Below are 20,746 nucleotides of genomic sequence, written 5' to 3'. Positions count from 1 at the left end.
AAAGTTAAATGGGTGGTTGATTATGATTTCACTTTTTGAACTTTAGTTAGTGTGTAATGTTGCTGTTTGAGCATAAACAACATCTGCAAAGTTACGACGCTCAAAGTTCAAAGCAAAGGGAGATATTTTCTTATAAAGAAATCGCTTTTTAAGGACTACAGCAAACGGCTGGTAGGAACTACACGACATTCCTCCAGGGTTAGTGACATCACTAACCCCAATATTTACATAAACCCAACCCCCGGGAACTCATTTATAGATTATCATGACAGAATATGCTAATCAATGACTAGAAGATAACTACACATAAGCTACATAAATTCATCAACTAACCATTCAGAAATGTTATCTACATGTTGTCACTTCTTCTTGAGTCTCTCCATCTTTGTCTGAATCCGGTTTGAACATAAAAGGCTAAATGTTTTTGAAATTTTCAGTGCATGTCTGTGTGAGAGCAAGCTCTTGAAGCTCCGCCCTCTTTGCCGGTAGCAGCAGCTCATTTGCATTTAAAGGGACAGACACAAAACGAGGCATTTATGCTCACCCTCAAAAAGTGACAACTTTAACATGCTATATAAAAACATCTGTGGGGTATTTTGAGCTAAAACTTCACATACACTCTGGGGACATCAGAGATTTATTTTACATCTTGTGAAAAGGGCATTATACCACCCCTTTAAAATCATGGCATGTATCATGAAGGATATTTTTTTTACAACATCATAGATTAAAAAAAAAAAATTCCAGCAATGTCTCACAATACAGGTTGCAAAAACACTTCTATTGCCAGTTTATAATGATGCCAGTTTATCTCTGATGTCACTGAAGCTGGATAATGCAATTGAACAGCTATAAACTCTGCCAGCTGCTCTACCGCAAACCCAAACAGAGCGACACGGACTTAGAGCTTGTATCACACCATCACTAAAGACAAGTGAAAATACACAGATCATTGTCAGAGCTTATATCCAAGACCTAAACATCCAGCTCTGACAGAAGACTTACACAAAGGATTGGGTAATAGAGAGCAATTAATCAAAGTGTTAAAACTGCTGGTAGGCCATATATTTCTCCTCACATTCTGTTTATTAAACAAGAAGCCAAGTTTTTTAATCCAGCCGACATTCAGCATTTACTAATAAAAGATGAAATGCACAGTAACTTCTTGTGTTTGACACCTCAGATGTAAAGATTTATAACTCTGCAGAAAGAGCAGAGAGAAGTTTACAACCTGTGATATAATATACACAAGCAACACAGAGATTTATAAAGTCCTTCCAACAAAAAAAAAATGGACGGTTCACGAGAGCTACGTCAGTTTTACAAAGTTAGAACATGTGGTTGAATGGGCATTCCTTCAACATCTATGAAGGGTTTTTTAAAGACGGGAGTCTTGATGCTTGAGTAACTGTACTGTACACTTGAAGACCAGATTAAACCAATGAGTTTCACTACGACAAGTCAAATCCTCCCTCATAGGATTTTCTTGAAGGTAAAGTGGCTTTTGTGTCAACATTCAGTCTGGCAGTATAATGCACTGAGTTCCACCGCAGTGATTTATAATCTACCAACTATTATTAAAACCAAAGACTGGATCACGGAAGCCGTCTGTTTCCATTTTGCCCACCGCTCTAAAAAATATGACATAGCTGGATATATGTAGCATAGTGTCTATAAAACTCCATCTGAAAAGGTTTAGATTTTGTGACAAAATATCCATGGATACTATCTAGAACAGATGGGAAAACACTATTGCATTTATATAGATAAGGTGAAGGAAGCCACATATTGACCAAAAAACACTCCAAAAATCCATCAGCTAAAAGGTCAAACTAAATTTAGTAAATGGATACTAAAAGTACAGACATGGCACACAACGAACAAACCAGGAATCTGGAAAAGAAAAATATGTCCAAGCCACAACACTTACTGCTTTAAGTTATAAATGAGGAGCAACTGTTAAGATTCCCCACTGACAACTCAATGCAGAAAGCTTTGCATGTCATGGACAAAAGACCCTCTATAGCATTAAAGTCAGAGTAACCAAGATGCATTACTTGATTGGCTAGCAGGTTGTTGTTTTGTCAGTAAAATTTGTCATACATGCTGATATATTACAGTATTCACTGTAGAAAACCTAACTTAACTAAACAATTTAATTGAAATGACTTTAGTTGTACAGTAATTTATGCTTAAGTTGAAAGCATCATCATCTGATTAGTGCTTTATATAATCTGTTTTAAAGTAAATTTTCCTGTCCACTATTTAGTGGACGCATTTTAATTTACACATTGTAATTTAACCCAATAATATTTTTTTTATCTATATAAAATATGAATATAAGAAAATTTTTTTTTAATGTGTATATATATTATATATATATATATATATATATGTATGTGTGTGTGTGTGTGTGTGTGTGTGTTTCAATTTTCATTTTTTCCTTTGATTAATCCTGGGCAGTACATCTATAAAATATGTAAAATATGATCTCTGTATTATCTATGTAAAAACAGAAAATAAAATAGCATTGACAAATAATGCATATCACGGAGCCTCAAAATAATATTTAAAACACTGCTTCGCACATCTATCTGTACACGCATTAACAATAAAAACAATGTGGTTATTATTATAATATGACCTTAAACTAAATCAGGTCCCACTTTATTTTACAGTAACCTATCCAAGTTGCAGTATTTATGGGTACGCTGACATTTATGAACTACATACAGACTAGTATACCTTGTAATTATTTTGTGTAGCTGCTTGTGTAGGACTATTGTAGTACTCAATAATAGTAACATCTGATATAACATAGACACTCTAAAATAAAGAGTTACGCAAAAGTGCACGACTACATCCAAGTTGGTTTTTGGTATTTTTTAGACTAGATAATACTGAAAACAAGAAAAGTTCATAGAAGTGTACCTTTTTAAGTCCTTTGCTCAGTATAATTGGATGCTATCTAATGTCTAAGTGCTATTCTAAGGCAAATGAAGCAGCTCAGGCCGTACAAAGAGACTCCAGCTGAGAGCTTAAGACTGTCACTCTCTCAATCAGTGCACTTGAAGAGCTCTTTTGTCATTCCAATGGCACAAAAACTGTTTAGATAGCCCTTTGGCAACATAAGTCAATAGGTAAACAAAAACACCCTGAAAACTACTGAATGAAATGACAACCCTAACTAGTTGGCCTACATGAAGTTTGACTTATGACATGAATAACATTTAAATATCATCAAAAATGTAATTGTACATAACAGTGCACATGTAACCTATGCAAGTACAAATAAACATTTCCTTGTAAGCAAAATTACTTAGCAAAATCACTTTTGCAATATAGTATCTTTAACATGGGCATCGTACTGTAATTTGAGACACTGTTTCCTGAAATGATTTCTAATAATAACAGAAATATTTTAGACTGCTCAGTATTATTTCCTGTGAATGTGTTGTACTTAACCAAAATAATGTTTAAGTCGATTATGAACACAGTAGTGTAAATGCATGAGTTTGATCGCCTACCGCAGATGACTACGAGCAACACGATGATCAGTGTGAAGTTGCGCTGGCATCCGTGCGGCTCTTTCGCTGTTCCTCTGCTCATTTCTTCTGCCTCTGAGCGCTCTTACATCCACCGCAAGTTCTTCTCACAGGTCAGTGAGCTGGACAATGCAGAGCTCTTCAGGTCTTTACTGAGCCTCAGATGTCCGCAGAGGTGTAATGTTGTAGGCGGATGGTCCTCTGCTCTGCTCTCTCCTTCTCTCGCTCCTGTTTGGAGTTTGAAATTTCTTCAGTCTCTTCAAGAAGTTTCCACTTTCCAGTCAGTCTGAGGACATGTGCTGCTCAATAGTGTGTTTGGCGCCACCTGCTGTTTAAGTACAGGGCTGTTAGAAAAAAATAGGTTTAAATTGTGGACACTGTTTGAAATGGGGTTTCATAACATTGAATTAAACAAGTTAACTATATCGTGCAGTGGGAAGCTAACAAAAATTGATTAACCAAACAAAACAAAATTTGGCGTGAGTAATAAACTCAAGTCTCATTCAATTAACTGCTAAGCTAGCAACAGCACGTTAGCATGGTAAGTGTAACTATTAATTTGTGAAGGACAGCGTCAACAAAAAACAATTTTAAGAAAACGTTTGCGATATTTACGACCAATTTAGTTAATATTCAGCCTAAACACAATTAGTCTCCATTCTTCGTCTCAATGGTAACTCCCAAAACTATATCATAAAGAAACTCCTCTGAATCATCATCTTACATGACATTGGAGAATAACAACATCTTTTTCATCTTGCTCAAAATCACACTTAATTTCACCATTCTAGTGCCTTGAAAAGCCTGCTAGGAACTAATTCCAACCTATTATTTCAAACACGAATTATTGCAGGCCAAGTCCAGCACAAACAAATTAGGCCTAAATTCCATTTTACAATTTTAAGTAGATTGCACACACTTAAATTAAGTTGTGACAAAACGTTTAAGAATTGTGTTGCATTTGCTCATTTGTGCAACATACAACAATCCCTAATAATAATTAAGTAAATAAAGTCACAGGATACATTACAAATTCAAAGGCCAATAAAGGAGCTGCACTCAACAAGGTCTTGTACATTTTTATAATGAAGTAAATTTTATAATGGTGTATAAATAAAAATAAGTAAATTAGTAATGAAATTAATTAGCCATTAATTAGCATATTAGTGTTTTATATTTATACTTTTTAATACATTTAATAATAATATAACATTTTAATAAATGAATATTAATATGATACATGTCTAATATTATTAGTTATAATATTATAATATTAATAAGATTATCTAGGCTAGGTCTTCTCTGGAAATTAAGGACCCTGACCATGGTTTATTGATCAATGACTGAAAGCATTTTAACATATAATATTGTTTCGTGGTTTAATTTGACAATGAAACAGAAAAATAAATAGATCACCAACCAGAAACAGAATAAATTGCAGGATTTGTTTTCACATTTCATGGAAATAAGGGCAATTGGAGTATATTTAGACCAGACTCATCCCCTCCATTCCTTCTTTGATTCCCCCCCTTCGCAGACAGCGTTTACCCTAATAGCTAAAAAGGAACATATATAAAAGATAATTTGTTTCGTTGGGAGAATTTGTTAATTTGGTTTAAACCAAATTCTTAACAAAGATATATCATATCTGTTTTACATTGGGTTTATGTAAGTGTATGTATAAAGTTGTCAAATATGTTGTATGTATTTTTATGGCAGTGTCAAAGATGACTTTCCATTTGGTGAAAATCTGAATGGATTTTCAAATTTCATATTAACAAAGGTCATTTTTTAACAGCAGTGCCACATAGAACCATTTTTGGTTCTCCAAAGAACCTTTCTGTTAACAATTCTTTTAAAACAACCATTTTTTCTTAATATTAAGAACATTTTTCCACTATTCACCTTTTGTGAAATGTGTACATAATGCCATGGATATTAAAGGTTCTTCATGGAATGATCAATGCCAGTAAAGAACCTTTATTTGTGTAGTCTGCTCATGTAAGTTTACAGTAGGCCTATCCTTTTACTTTTTAAGGTGGACCGTAACAGTTGATCACCTTTGATTAAAAGTCCTGTCTCTCTAATATTCAGACTCGACGTGCTGCTGTTTGTGGTCTGTGGAGACTAGACAGAGAATGGTAGCAATTTTACAAGCCAGGGGTCTTGCATCCTGAGCTGTTTCTGTTCATTTATGTTGTATCAGTGGATGACAAGAAGAGAAAGACCTTCCCCTTTTGAAGTGATGGGCTAGGTTGACTCTCCAGACCCAGAGTTCATCCCTCATTTCCTCCGGTGACGTCAGCTCTCTGACACACACACAAGCGGCAGGCTGCGATCAAAGACACACTCCTGCAGACTCTAATATGAGCTCGCATGCTGGGAGGAGATGCTGATTGTTGGGGGTGGAGGAGGGAGGGGAGTCACGCTGCTTTCATGAGAGGTTTTTGTTGGAATGAATTATGAAGGAATGGACACAAATGTTAAGAATCGAACACATTACTACGAGACTGCATGTGACTGCAGAAAAGTTGTGAAGATTCATAAAGCAACATGACAATTTCAAGTGCCTGAGCTCTGAGCTCAGTTTTCAAAGAAAAGAAAAGCCGTACCTTTTTCTTCAGTGTGATTGCATCTAATATTAAACATTTGGAAACCATTATCTGCCGAGCAGCAAAGCAGCTGAAATATTTTTGACATGGGGCTGTTTTTCTTTCCGATGTCTATCTGTTTTATTTTCCCAAAGTAAAATAAGATTATTAAAATTGCAACCATGCACAGCGAAACTCATCTAATTGTAATGAGCAGGGGGATTGAGGGTTACTTTGAAGGTCCATCTCCTTTGGCCGTTCTCCACACACACAGCGGATCTCTTCAGAATGGACCTTCTGTTCTGAAACTTAAATGGAGTAATCTCTGGAGTTATTAGGGTTTGTAGCTAATAGGAATAAAACCACTTGAATTACAATTGAGAAGCTACTGAGCTTCCTACTGAATACCCCAAAAAACTGAATTAAAGTTGCTTGTGTTTCTTCCCTTTTATGTAATATTCTTTTCCCCCTGAGATATTCACCTGGTTCAGATGATACTCATATTTTTTGTCCTATCCATTCATTCATACACATCAAAGAACACAGCTCTTTTATGATGAGCATGTTTTTCATTTCTGAATTAAAATTCATTTTGATATTATCTGAGGGGATAAAGCCAAAAAAATCAGGGTGATCCTGATCATATTGTGGAAAAATCATCATAAAAAGAATGGAATTCTTGAAAATAATTAGTACACTCTTAAAAATAAACTGCCATCGATGGTTCCATGCAGAATCTTTAACATCCATGGAACCTTTCCATTGCACTTTTTCTGGAAAAACATTATTTTATTAAATTTCCTACACAAAAAAATATGGTTCTTTGGGTTCTTTTTTTTTTTTGCATAGCTGTGAAAGACCCTTTGGAACCTTTATTTATATAATCTTTTATTATATTTCTTTTTTAGAAAAATACACACAAAAAAAAATCCCAAAAAAATGCTTTCACAAGGCAAGTTGTCATGCTTTGAGACTCGCCAAAACTTCATGATATTTATGAATGAATATTTTTTTCCCTTTTAATAAGGTGGCCAAGGAAGCTCAACTGAAGAAGACACTTGTAAATAGAAAAAAAAAAAAAATTAAGAAAACGCACTTTAAGCGTACCTTTCTTCATTTAAAAGTAAAGCATACTTTTACCTTAATTTTCTTTTAAACTTTCTTTTAAAATAATGACCAAGATGTGTACACATGATTTCAAGGAAAATATGTTGTAAGGCTTTTAACTAGATGGTTATACCACATGACAAAGTCACCAAATTTTGAAAAATTACATTAATCCACCAAAAAAAAAAAAAAAAAAAAAAAAATTGTCTTTAGACTTTCAAAGAGATAATGCGTTTGTTCCACCCAAATAAGGGCATTGCTGGTGACTTCATTTCTGGTGCTGATGTTTGTCTGGTGAGACATTTTTGAGTGTATTTCAAGATGTGCCGCGATGGTGACCTCATTCTCATGTAGGTCTGTAAATGACGTCTATTAGATAATTTACATTTAGATCAAAATAAACCCTTTGAAACAGATCCTGGGTCAGAGTCCAAGAATGACAGAATCAATGTGCATACCAGCCGCATCCAGTGACATCAACCAGATTTGTGCTTCTAGCAAAAAAATCAAGGCAATGTGATAGTCACAAAACTTGTTTAGCATGACATCAATAGGGCACATTATTATTTAGTCTTTTGGGTGAATGGTCTCTCATTAATTTTTTCCCAGTCTTTCAGCTTGATAGCAATTGTATTTTGTGCAAGGGGTCATGTTTGATCATATGGAAGTAGGGTCAGCGAGAATTAGACAGCAAGTGACATATATGTTATTCAAACATGCGTGCGAGTGTGTGTAGGTGTTTCGGGAAGAAGTGGGGTGTGAGGGTTCAAAAAGGAAAACGAACGACGCGAAGAGAGTGCCAGCATGACCCTGTTGCCGTATTTATTTTGCCTGGCTTTCGGAATGATTACTTAGACTCGATCATGCTGATCTTTGCCCACACATGACCTGCTGACAATGATTGCATCTCAGCACATTCCATAAGGCTTTATCCAGAGCCCAATATAATAAACAATATGGAGCAATACACTGTTGTTGTTAGGTCAAGAGGTCATCTCTCGCTCTCTGTCTTCTGTGTTATTAGATTTACATGGTAATTGATATCATACCATAGAAACACCCACTGGATAAAAGAGAGAAAAGAATGCAGAAAAGAACGACATGCCACTAGATGATATGTATGAACTAATATTTTGGAATAATTCAGTTTCCTTGGGTTAATATGGCATGCATCGTCCAGTAAATAACTGGAATCAAAACTTGATGTCGGTTTATTTTCATTGAGTAAACTGTGCATGGGGAACTGTGTGAACTTTGGAAAACAAACTTTCTCTGCAGTTTGCCTGTTGATGTTTCGCTTTTTCTGACCCTGGTGTTGAAAACAAAAAAGCAACAGAAATATGCTAAACTCCACACTTGCAGCAAGCAAAAGGTTATATGCTACAAATAAATAAATAAATGGTTTCGAGAAACCTACACAGAAAAAAAAAAAAAAAAAAAATGCTGCTTCTGGACATATTCACTGATGTTCAAAAAAAGATGTCACAGAATTATTATTATTATTATTATTTTAGAAAATGCCTGTATTCAGCAAAGATGCATTAAATTGATCAAAAGTGCAGTAAAGGCACTTAGGATGTTACTGATGATTTTTATTTAAAATAAATGCTTTTTTTAATGTTCTATTCATCAAAGAATCCTAAAAAGAATCACATTTTCCACAAAAATATTAAGCAGCACAACTGTTTTCAACATTGATGATAACAAGAAATGTTTCTTGAGCACCAAATCAGCATATTAGAATGATTTCTGAAGGATCATGTGACTGAAGACTGGAGTAATGATCTTTGCCATCATAGGAACATTTTGAAATATATTAAAATAGATATTAATATTTCAGCATATTGCTGCTTTATTCTATTTTTGATAAACTAAATTCAGCCATGCTGAGCCAAAGAGACTTTGTATAAAAATAAAAAAAAATCATAAAAATCTTACCAACGCCAAACCTTTAAACAGTACTTTATTTGTTCCGTATCTCTAAAAATGTTGTCCAATTACTTAAGTAAGCTTTAAAGTATTAAATATTATATAAGTAACCATAGAAAAGATAAAAGAAAAACAGATGTTAATGGGGTAAAATAACTTAAGATTTCCAGAACAATTTAATAATTTAACATAGAGTTTAAAAGGTAAGCACTGGTTGCAATTTGTATTTGACAGGATCTCTTTAGTAATCTTTTTAAAATGTATGAGTGATCTTCTCTAAGGGCTTTAGATCTTTTTAAACCTCCAGATTAAATAAAGATGCTGTGGTAGAAATAAAGACATTAAAAGAGAACTTCAAAATATAATAACCTGACAGCTAAATACACACTGTTATAGCCATTACCTCATGTAATGACATCCAATGAAAATAAAACCTGCAAACCATTACTTTCCGGGCAGGACGTTCTTTGTATCTTGCTATGTCAACATAGGGGGGCTTCTACAATGTGGAAACCTGTTCTGGAAAAAAAAAAAAAAAATGTCCCACCCATTTATTCACCCAGAGCACAAGTGGGAAACTATTTGAGAGCAGGTGTTTGATGGGCGTCCTGACAGCTACTAATAAATGGGTTGTAATAAAGTTGAGGTCATTTCTGACAAAGACTGAAGAAATGTTTTGATCATAGGTGTATGTGTGTGTATGCAGGTTTGAGGTTTCAAATAGGCTGCAATTTTTTATACATTTTTCAAAATAAAGAGGTTTCTGTTCTCAGGTATGTGCACCTGATTTTCCATGTCCCATATTACCTAAATTAAAGGAAATTTCAGCAAATAGACTGACCGGGAGTTTATGATGACAACATATCAGTTCATGAAGGCTCTACATATACAGTGGGTCCATACATTTAAGACCACTAATGAAATACATAGACATACATACAAAATACATACAGAAATACAGACATACATACAGACATACAGAAATAAATATACATTATATATATATATATATATATATATATATACATACATACATACATATATATATATATATATATATATATACACATATATACTGTATATATCGTTATAATGATATAATGAATATCATTTTTTCTTTTTCTTTTTTCAACAAAACACAAAATTTCAATTAATAAATTATATAGGCCTACTACGGAGCCCCTAAAGGGACATAGTGGTGGAACAACTATGGGATGGGAGAAAAAAAGGCTTTTGCATTCCTCTGAAATTTTTTTACAAAACTTGTGCATTCCCCCGAGAAACGTTGCGTTCGCTCGCAAAGAGCTAACCGAAACGAAAACTACGATTCTCGGGTGAAACATTTTCGAGAGAACCCAAAAGCATATGCAATTTTTATCCCATCTAATTTTTTTATTTATTTTTTTATCAGCAAGTCCCTTTAGAGGCTCCTTAATATTCAGATATAATGCATATGATTTCCATGTTCAAAAGAAACTCGTGTGCTTCAATGGAAGCAAGAGAATGTAACCTTTAATTATTCTGACCTCTTTAATTGATTTAACAAGTCACAAATTGGATTATTTTATTACTGAGCAGAATCTTAAAGACTTCTGAGTCATTCATTCTGTCTTAATCTTTCCTTGGAATTTGTCATAATTTTAAGTTTAAATGAATGAAAGTCCCAGATTTATTCATAACATTTTGGTAGGCATATATTGTGTGTTGGTAAACCACTGTGAACAAATTCTTAGTGTCATATTTAGCATGTATGCAACTACAAATGATCACAAAAAGTTTATAAAATCAGTGTAATTGTGTAGGTAGTGCCATCTGTCCAAAAATATTATGAATAAATTTAGCTTTTCAATCTGTGACGCGAATTCTTGCAGCAGCCAAACTATGGTAATAATTCCCTATTAAAGCCTAGTTGGGAAAGATCCCATTAACCCAAAATATTAGAGGACTCTTCAAACATTGTTTTACAAAGATAATTATGGTACTAATCTGAGATATTAATTGTCAAACCCTTGTGAAAGATACTTGTGTTATTTCTGGTGCTAACTTAAAGGGAGATGGAATATATTTAATGCAGCCAGGTTTCCCTGCCTTCCTGTCTTTATCCACTAATAACACACTGGGGTGTAACAGTTTCTACTTTCAGCCTCAAATGAAAGACAAACTGTGTATATGAATAAAATGTAGCTGATGTTTTTAGAATTTAAATATGATCGACCTAGCAGACACAGAACCAAGTTAAGCGCTTTGCTCCCTAAGACAAATCAAAGTGTATAAAGAAGCATGACTTCCTTAAGAACAAAATCACAACAAGCCATTCATTTCATAGACTGTATTTTATACTTTCTCTATTTATAGTAGATATAGATCTTCGATTGTACATGTGGAACAGCAAAAACGTGACACTTTCTAGGGGACACACCGAGCACATAGTGACTGTGGTATGAAACTGATGGCAATAATTATAAAGTAAGGCATTGCTGAGTACAGTGAGGGCTAGTTTGGGCTGGATCAGGTGAATATGGGCTTTAGAGTAATTATGTGATCACAGTGGGAGCACTGCGGCCTGTCTTTTCCTGAAGCTGAGAGATCCTCAAGGCAATGTCCACCAGAGGAGCCAGCATGACCTGTTCACAACAGTCGAGAGGGATGGAAATGTTACAAGTGCACTGTTAGGAACCCACAAAATGAGAGATACAATATAGGGACTTGGATTCACCATAAATGAAAACGGATGGTGCGAATGTAGAGTTTCCTTGTTTGAATTAAAATGTAACGTCCTTTTCTTCTACAGTAACTCAAACCTCAAAACTCAAGATGAAAAGGACTGCCGGAGCTAAAAAGTCATCACATCTCAGAATTGAGCATGTCTGAGGTTGATACTTTAAGACAGACTGATACTCCTGTGATCCAGTTTGATCAGAGTGAATCGGATCTTCAAACATATGTGCCGGGATAAGCATGTCAAACTTGATTACCGCTAAAGCTACGATGATTTAAGTCTTAAAAAAATACAAAATAAAAAATACATACATAATCTGAAAATAAATTATATATAAATAAAAAGGTTTTTTTTTGTTGTTGTTGTTGTAAAAGTAATATATGGTGGGAGAGCAAATATTTTGTGGAGGAAAAAAATAATTTTTTTTTTTTACTGATTTTGATCAGTTTACCTGTGGGTCTGCATAGATTTTCTGGGAGTCATTCTCATAGCTGTCAATGTAAAGCCTGATGGTTGCCCCGGCACTGCCTGTCCCGCTGAGACGGAAGATGATACGCGAACCATCAGTGAAGATGATCCTCAAACCCTAAAAAGCATGAAGACAGAAAAACAGGGATGATGGCCAACATACGATACGGCGTTTTGGAAAGTATGCAAAAATTCCATGAAATCGAGAAAGATGTTTAGACGAAACGTTTCCAAGGCCGTTCTTTTGAACGGTATTTTTATGAGATATTTCAAACACAATGAAGGTCATGATGAGGCTAATATGTCGACATCAGTCGTCAGAGAAATCAACGAATTTCAATATGCCATTTGATGTTTATAATGTACAATAAGGCAGTCATAACTGCAAAAAATCGGTAAATAAACTTTCATTATATAAATATGATATTAAATATTTTAATATGCAAGTAGAAATGCAGCTGTTTTCCAAATAAGGGTAGTGAGATTTATGACTTGGTTATTCAAGAACCTTGAAGATTTTTCTGTTTCAGATAAATTCTTTTTAAGTTTCTATTCATCATAGAATCCTTTAAAAAAAAAAAAAAAAAAAAAAATTATATATATATAAATACTTTTTGTGGAAAGTGATATATATATATATATATATATATATATATATATATATATATATATATCACTTTCCACAAAAAGTATTAAGCAGCAAAACTTTATAATAAGAAATGTTAGAAGGGTTACAGTATGTTGTCATAGTAAATCAAGCTATTATGATATGAAATATATAAATATGAAAGAAAGCTTGATTTCTCATATAAGCCCTTTAAAGTCTTGTTTTTTTTTTTTAGGTTCTGATCATATCTGGCAGAAAGATGGTCTATGAGCAGTCCTCACATCGCATAATAAATGTTGATCGTAATAAGAACTGCATACTAGAATGATTTCTGAAGGATCACTGAAGACTAAAGTAATGGCTGTGGTAAATTCAGCTTTGCCATGAAAGGAATAAATTACATTGTAAAATATTTTAATATAGTAAATAAATAGTTCTTTAAATTGCAATAATATTTCACAATATTACTGTTTATTATTTATAACAAACAAATATTTTATTACAAACCCAGGTGATTTCTAAATAATGACACACTGAGCTTTTTGGCTGACTGTAGAAAAACATAATTCTAGTACTGTTTATAAATATGGACCAAATGGAAATCAGAACATCAAGCCACCCTGAAGCTAATTAGAAAACTAATTGTGTGATGGACTGACCACGTGATCACTTAATCATTTATGTCTTCAGTAGCAGTAGTCACATCCCAGAAGATGAATCATTTCAGCTTCTTATTATTATTTTCGGAGTCTCGCGTTTCGGTCTCACCTGTCCTTTTGAAACACTGCCATCAACAGGATCTGTGTACTCAAAATTATCAGCCTTCTCCACTTGATATGTTTTATCCCCCGAGGAGAAATTCTGCCCTACAAAGGCTTTATCGAACATTGCTGTCTGCAAGTGATCAATCATCTTATTCGCAGCATCAGAGTCCACCTCTTCATAGTCATACCTGAAACAGAGATTTGGGACAAACAAATCAAACAACAAATCTACCAGCAGAGGGCAGTCAAGCTACAGAGATCAAGATTTCAACTTTTGTCCATACCAAAGTGTCACTTTATCATTTTTGCAGTTACCTTGTGAAGAAGTTCCGCCCAAACCTCTGCCAGTGGTCTTTCATGATATCCTCCACACTCTGTTTGCGAGTGGCCAGGATTGAGAGCCATGCGAGCACTGCCCACAGACCATCTTTCTCCCGGATGTGATCAGAACCTACCACAAAAACAAGACTTTAAAGGGGTCAAATTAGAAATAAAGCTTTCTTTCATATTTTGAGCTCAATTTACTATGAAAACATACTGTAAGTGGTCATATTCTGACTTAACCTTATTTTGCGACGTGGCAGTAAGTTATTTTTGGTGAATGTGCAAAACATCTGATTCATTATATGTTAAAAACTAGAAGAATAACAAGTGCAGTCAATGGTAAAACTATTTGCGCTACAAACCAGTGTGTTTATGATCACGACCAATTAAAATAATATGATATAAATACATTATAAGTGGACCTAAGTGGGTAAAGAAACAAGAACATTTTTAAATGAAATTAATTAAAAAAAATTATAATTTAACAATTTTAAAAGAATTATAACACTAGCGAACACACTTTTAAAAAAAATAAAAAAATAAATGATTACTCACCAGTACCAAAGCTTTCTTCACCACAGAGGGATAACTTGCCAGCATCCATCAAGTTTCCAAAGAATTTCCAGCCTGTGGGTGCCTCATAAAGTGGCATCTTCAAAACTTTGGCCACACTGTATGATAAAGTTTATGAAATGCTATAAATTGTGTTGTGCAGGATTAAAGGTTCAAAAGCTATACACCAACTGAGATGGTGAAATATAGGGCTAGATCACAAAATGAAAATGTGCTTAGATGATTATACTTGTCCAAAGCCCCACTGGTGGGCATACTGCGAGCCAGACCCTTCACGCCTGTCTTCCGGAAATAAGGGATGTATGTAATGTTGGCACCAATGACTGCCACGGAGTCTGAGGGGTTTACAAAGAATCCATGCTTACCCAGAACCATGTTACGATCCTGCAAACAGAACAGCAAGAGGGCAAATATGACGAGGTTTTACCTGAGAATAGTTACTAGCTGATTTCAATTGTGTAACTAAATGTACATCACTGTTCAAATGTTTTTTAAATAAGCAAGGATGCATTTAATTGATCAAAATCACTTCGAATGTTACATTTAAAATATATATATTTTTAATTATTCAAAGAATCCTGAAAAAAAGTATCCCTGTTTGCAAAAAAAATATTAAGCAGCACAACCATTTTCAACATTGACAATAATTAGAAATGTTTCTTGAGCACCAAATCAACCAAATCAACTTTCTGAAGGATTTTTTCTGATTTCAGAAGGATCATGTGACACTTAAGACTGGAGTAATGATGCTGAAAACTTATTTTAAATTGTAATAATATCACAATATTACTGTTTTCATGTATATTTGATCAATAAATGCAGCCTTGGTGAGCATAAGATACTTTTTTTTATAATATTTTTTTTTAATCTTACCGACCCCAAACTTTTGCACGGTAGTGTATATGGTATGTCAGTTATAAACTTACACCATCACCATCAAACGCTGCTCCGAAGTCATATTCACCTCCCTTCATAGTGTTGACCAGTTCAGCAGCATATGTTAAATTAGGGTCAGGATGGTGTCCCCCAAAGTCCTCAGAGGGGACACAGTTAACAGCAGAGTTTGCTGGGGAACCAAGCTCTTCACACACTATCTTCTTTACATAAGGACCCAACACTAGTGTAAAAAAAATACATGAAGAGGCAGTCTTCAGTTATCAATTAGGCATTATAGGTCATAAATGGTCATTTTGATTTGTTAAAATCAATATCTCCACAGCCATATGCATGGTATTACTTATAGCAGTTTGGAATTATACCTTAAAAATATTGTTGCAGGGTTTTGCTAGTATGTAATACTAATACTTAAGTATAAAATGAGCTATATTAAATAAGCATGGTCTTCATAGAAAGTGTTACAGAATAACTAAGTGCATAAGTGCGTACACCCCCAAACTAATACTTAATTGAAGCAACCAAATAATTGTTTTGGCAATGACGAACACTAAAGTAATATTATCGTAGGCCTACTATTAATACTAAAGTCCTCTGATTTCATTGTAAATACAGTCAATAAGTGAGGTGCAAGATGGCACCAGCTGCGTTTAAATGAAATGAGAGAGCGCATCAACGCTGTGATACGTGAGATACGAAAGAAGCATCGTCTCAGATACTCGTATGAAAACTAGTTTACCACTAATGCTAATATATTATATACTTTTTGTAGTTTCAGAGGACTTATGGCTCACTACAACACCAAAATGACCTTATTTTTGTTTGGGAATTATAATTCTTACCTCCATGCATTGCATCGAGCCGTACGTTGATGTGGTTGGGTCCTGAGAGTAATTCCTTCAGAGCAGCAAAATCAAAGATATCTCTCAGCATCTCTGCATAGGATTCCACTGAATCCACAATTTCCACTGCAAACGATACACAATTATTAACAAACATGAACTGAAAAATTATTTTACATAACTAACAAATGGTTAGACTCCAAAAATGGTACCAGTAAAGGGCTTGAACGTGTCAACCTCGAAGGTTTGCTTCCCAATTGTGGAGAGGTCCACCTTGAGTTCAGGGCAGATGTGGTATTCCTGAAGGGTCTTGCTGATCTGAAAGATTTTGTCTGTGACGCCCTCTGGCGCAGGACCTGGGAAAGAAAAACAATACCAACTGAATGCAAGTTTAAGTGATTTAATGCAGTCTTTTATTGTGGTTGACTGATGTGTCACCAAGCCTGATATATATTTGTATATAATCTGCCATTTTTTAAAGTGCCCCTATTATTTTAACCCTTAAACGCATACCTCAGGTCTTTAGTGATGCGTGATGTCATTCACTACCCTCCTCCTCATTAATTTTTTAAAGTTAGACATCAACCTTCTAAGTATTCCTCAAATCAATTCATTATAAACAATATAACAACTTTTTTTTAATAAAAGAAGACCTGTTTTCCAATTCATAATTGTATAGGGTCGCTAACGACCCGAGGAGTGTAATAGTGTAAGCATATTTTTTTTCTGCACAACAATAATTGAATCTTTGATGACTGAACAAGTGCAATTAAATTTTATTCTACAAGGTGTAAATGTCTGATACACAATGATGAAGTGACGTTTCACTCATGGTTACCGCAGGCAGAAAACAAAAGAATAGGAAGTATCATCAGCAAAACTTGAAATGGCTCAGCGATTTACTGCAGAGCAAGTACTGAATCAAATATTAGTGTCAGTCACTGATAGTGGATCTGGTGAAGAAGCACTAAACCATCAAAATATTGATTTTGAAGAAGTTGAAAATGATAGTTTTGAGAATATGTTTGAGATCATGAATATGAGGCAGATGCTGAATGTACTGGGAAATGAGCTCTGACGAGGACAGTGATGATTGTATAAAACATCTGCTCAAAATGAACACTTCTAAGCTCAACAAAAGTAACAAAATATGTTTTATTTTATTCTTCTTTAATTGTTACTCTAATATAAAGAGAGTTTTATATTATTGCGACAGGTAAAGATCGTCTGCGTAAGTTATAGATTCGGGACGAGACGAATATGAAATAATGATTGGCAAAACATTCATGCATTTAAGGGTTAACGTTTCTAAATTTGTTTTGGAGGTCAAGATAGAAGGAAGTTGCTACATGTTCATTTTACAGATTCATTTTTTTTTTTTTATCAAGTTCAAGTTAATTTTTTTCCATTTTCAAATGATTTATAATTTAGTAAATATTATGTAAAATGAATATGAATTTAATTTCAGCAATTGTTATGGATGCTTTAATATCTTTAAATTAAATAGTGTGATATCATATTGTGATACGCCTTTACTGTATATAGGCCATCGGTCACCCTGTTCTCTAAGGTATCGGCAATGGCCATAAAAAATATGTTTAACCTCCGCTAGATATGTTGAACTTGATGCCGAAGTCTCCATTGGGGCCGCCGGGGTTGTGACTGGCTGTCAGGATGATCCCACCAATGGCTTTGATTTTACGAATCACACAGGAAACAGCAGGTGTTGACATAATCCCATCCTGACCAATGACCAGTTTGCCAATCTGTGGGATCATGGACGAGAGAAGTGACCAATCAACTCCTGTTCAAGATTATGCTTAGAAATGCACTTCATGAACCCTGAACCATAAGAGAGGACCACTTTGACTTTGCCATCCAGTACAATGTTTACATCACATCAATCCTATTAATGTGTCCTTGTGACTTACAGAATGGACGTTACTAGCAATTAATAGAACGTGGCTAGTGCTACTACTACGTACTTAGTGCTGTCTACTACTAAAAAAAGAGATTCAAGTAATCACTGTGTTCTGTAATACAGCACAGATTTTACTCAATACAGCACTACTGCTCGGGACGTGACTGCAGGCACGCCTCCTCCACGTCATGGTTGTTGCTGCAAGACTCCTGATGTTAAAGAAATCCTTACACCCTTACAAAACACTTCTGCACGTTTTATACTTTCTAAACTAAATGCGCTCTGCAACATGATGAGAGGGTATGAAGTCACCACGCAGCGGCTCCTGCTTTTGGCAGAGCGTAAAATGTCAAAGGTGTCCCAAAACAGCCTCAGCTTGAGAGAGCATCGAGTTCGTTTGTATTAGTTCCGAATCGGTTCTTTTGAACAGCTCGTTTCAAAGAAACGGAAAAAAGATTCAGCGCATTCTTTACGTCAGACGCAGTTACGTATTCCAGAAGTCCCCCTGGCATAATACAACTGAAGTCACTTTATTACTGATTATTGAGTTTTTGTCGATAATGTTTCATTAACACAGGTGTTAATCGGTCAAAGACACTTGTAATCTGATAAACAAGCTCAACGGTTCGTTACGAATGACAAGGTTCAATGGGTTGCTTTCTTGAGAAACACTCCTGAGATTCAGTTCGATTCGTGTACGAATTTCTCAAAAGCTCAAGACCATTGGTGCCAATGGTTTTACGATGCTTTAGAAATGCAGTCCAGTTCGATTTGTCAATGAATGGTTCAGAAAGGCTTTGTTAACCGGTTCTACCAGTACATTGAAAAGATCCGAGTCATATGAACGAGTCGTTGAATGAATTTAACGTCGCAGGGTGGATAATTAACATTATTTCCCTCAAATAATATGCATGTAACCGTTATAAATGTGCATGCAATGTTACTTGAAAACACTATGATGAAGTATGAATAAAAAAATGCCAGAATTTTGACCTTTCCGTTTATTCCATGCAGTAAACTAGTTTTCAAGGCATGCGTAGCAGAGCACAATTGCAACTGAACTAAGTTTCCTCCTTTGCAGTGTACGTGTGTCATGCATAGACAGTCATTTTGTCTTCCTATGTAAGGAAATGGCTTTTGCTACACGTCTTTTGCATTAAAATTGCAAATCAAATTCGGCCAATACTAACCCCATTAGCTGCAGCAATCTGGACGATCAGCTGAATAGCTTCTTTCATGAAGAATCGTCCATCTCCTCCCACTACCAGGGTGCCCTCCTGCCTCTGAGAAGGGTCAACGGTGGAAATGATACTCTGGATAAAATTCTCCGCATAATGCTGATTCTGCTGGAATACAGTCACCCTCTTTCTTAAACCGCTGGTTCCGGGTTTTTGATCGGGGTATGGTTTGGTCTTAATAACCGTAATTTTCACCATGTTGCAGCAGCAGCAGTCACAGTCTGTCACTCACTATCCGGGTGCCCAGCGGGATGCGCGTTCACCACGTAGCTTCTCTCACACACATTGGCCTTTCACCAATTAGAAGGACACGCCCACATTTAAAGTGACAGTTCAACCTCTAAATTTCTCTTAATATTTAGACCTAAGAGACCATTAGGTGCTTAATTGTACAATTGCTTTCAATTGTACAATTGAGCACCTACTGGTCTATTAGGTCTAAATATTGAGGAAAAAAAAAATGTAGGGGCCCTATGAAGAGCATGTTGGGAAAGCTGGAACTCTAGGTCAGAGTTTTGTTTGTCTATTGCATCAAGTTTCACCCAGAATTCATTCAAAGCAGAACAAAGTTTACAATTATGCAAGGTTTGCAAGTTATCATGATATTGCAGGTTTCTTAAAAAAGAAAAGAAAAACAGGTTAAAAGCCAAGATGGCTTTCTGTTTCTGTGTCTTGGACGCACAGAAACAGATGTAGCTGTCACTTTCTGATTTTTTAAACAAAAATATATGAGCTCTAACAATTGTAATAGATAACATATACACCCTGAATACAAAGTTAGAAGAGAAGTGTACTTAATTGGTGATAGAGATGGAGAGAAAAGGAATGCATTTTAAATACTCCTCACATGCCATATGACCTTTAGTGTCTTGTTCTACAGTTACAGTAGTGAAAGTCAAAGGCCAAAATAATTGACTGAAAGTTATAAATAGAAGCTTAAATCTACACGTGGTGCTAAAGGTCAAGGGCGAATAAAATGTAGGTCTGTGTGTGTAAGTGTAACACTCTGGAATTTGGATTGTATGTTTGACTGCTAAAACTGGACTATGCTCACTGGCTCAATAAATCAGGATAATGCTTAAAAACTGAATTAGTGTATTTTATATTGCTTACTTTATGTTAAATTGCCACATTTTGTTTAAGAAACACAAACTGATATAACATGTAATGTGATAGGTGAAGTATGTTACATTGCATTATGAGGCCTGGGGTAAATGTGCAACA

At 35.0% G+C, this 20,746-nt stretch overlaps 2 protein-coding genes across 2 annotated transcripts in view; both read right to left on the bottom strand.

The window, feature by feature from the left end:
• ror1 (receptor tyrosine kinase-like orphan receptor 1) overlaps nt 1-3,801 on the bottom strand; it is a 109,938-nt gene extending 106,137 nt beyond the window's left edge. The window contains exon 1 of the mRNA XM_084128434.1: nt 3,528-3,801. Within this exon, the coding sequence (XP_083984560.1) occupies nt 3,528-3,609 (82 nt within the window). The 5' untranslated portion in view covers nt 3,610-3,801. The remainder of the gene's footprint in view (nt 1-3,527) is intronic.
• Nucleotides 3,802-11,486: 7,685 nt separating this feature from the next.
• pgm1 (phosphoglucomutase 1) lies at nt 11,487-19,973 on the bottom strand. The gene is made up of 11 exons (XM_084128730.1): nt 19,475-19,973; nt 17,967-18,129; nt 16,576-16,719; nt 16,364-16,489; nt 15,554-15,744; nt 14,857-15,011; nt 14,610-14,725; nt 14,046-14,181; nt 13,735-13,918; nt 12,343-12,477; nt 11,487-11,796 (listed from the first exon to the last, which is right to left on the bottom strand). The coding sequence occupies exons 1-11, from the start codon at nt 19,718-19,720 to the stop codon at nt 11,707-11,709; spliced, it is 1,686 nt and encodes a 561-aa protein (XP_083984856.1). The 5' UTR covers nt 19,721-19,973; the 3' UTR covers nt 11,487-11,706.
• Between the last annotated feature and the right edge of the window lie 773 nt (nt 19,974-20,746).

Source organism: Abramis brama, assembly GCF_963993115.1.
Source record: "Abramis brama genome assembly, chromosome: 11".
NCBI classification, from domain to species: Eukaryota; Metazoa; Chordata; class Actinopteri; order Cypriniformes; family Leuciscidae; genus Abramis; species Abramis brama.
Note: the sequence above shows the minus strand (reverse complement) of the source record. Positions and strands in the feature narration are given on the sequence as shown.

Bases quoted from the DNA above. Each gene is read 5' to 3' on its own strand.
- pgm1 (XM_084128730.1), bottom strand. From the start codon at position 19,720: ATGGTGAAAATTACGGTTATTAAGACCAAACCATACCCCGATCAAAAA. The intron at 16,720-17,966 runs GTTAAACATATT...TTTCTTTCCCAG, and splicing joins GTTCAACATATCTAGCGGAG to GTCCTGCGCCAGAGGGCGTC. The intron at 14,726-14,856 runs GTATAATCATCT...TTTATCATACAG, and splicing joins ACCAGTGGGGCTTTGGACAA to TGTGGCCAAAGTTTTGAAGA.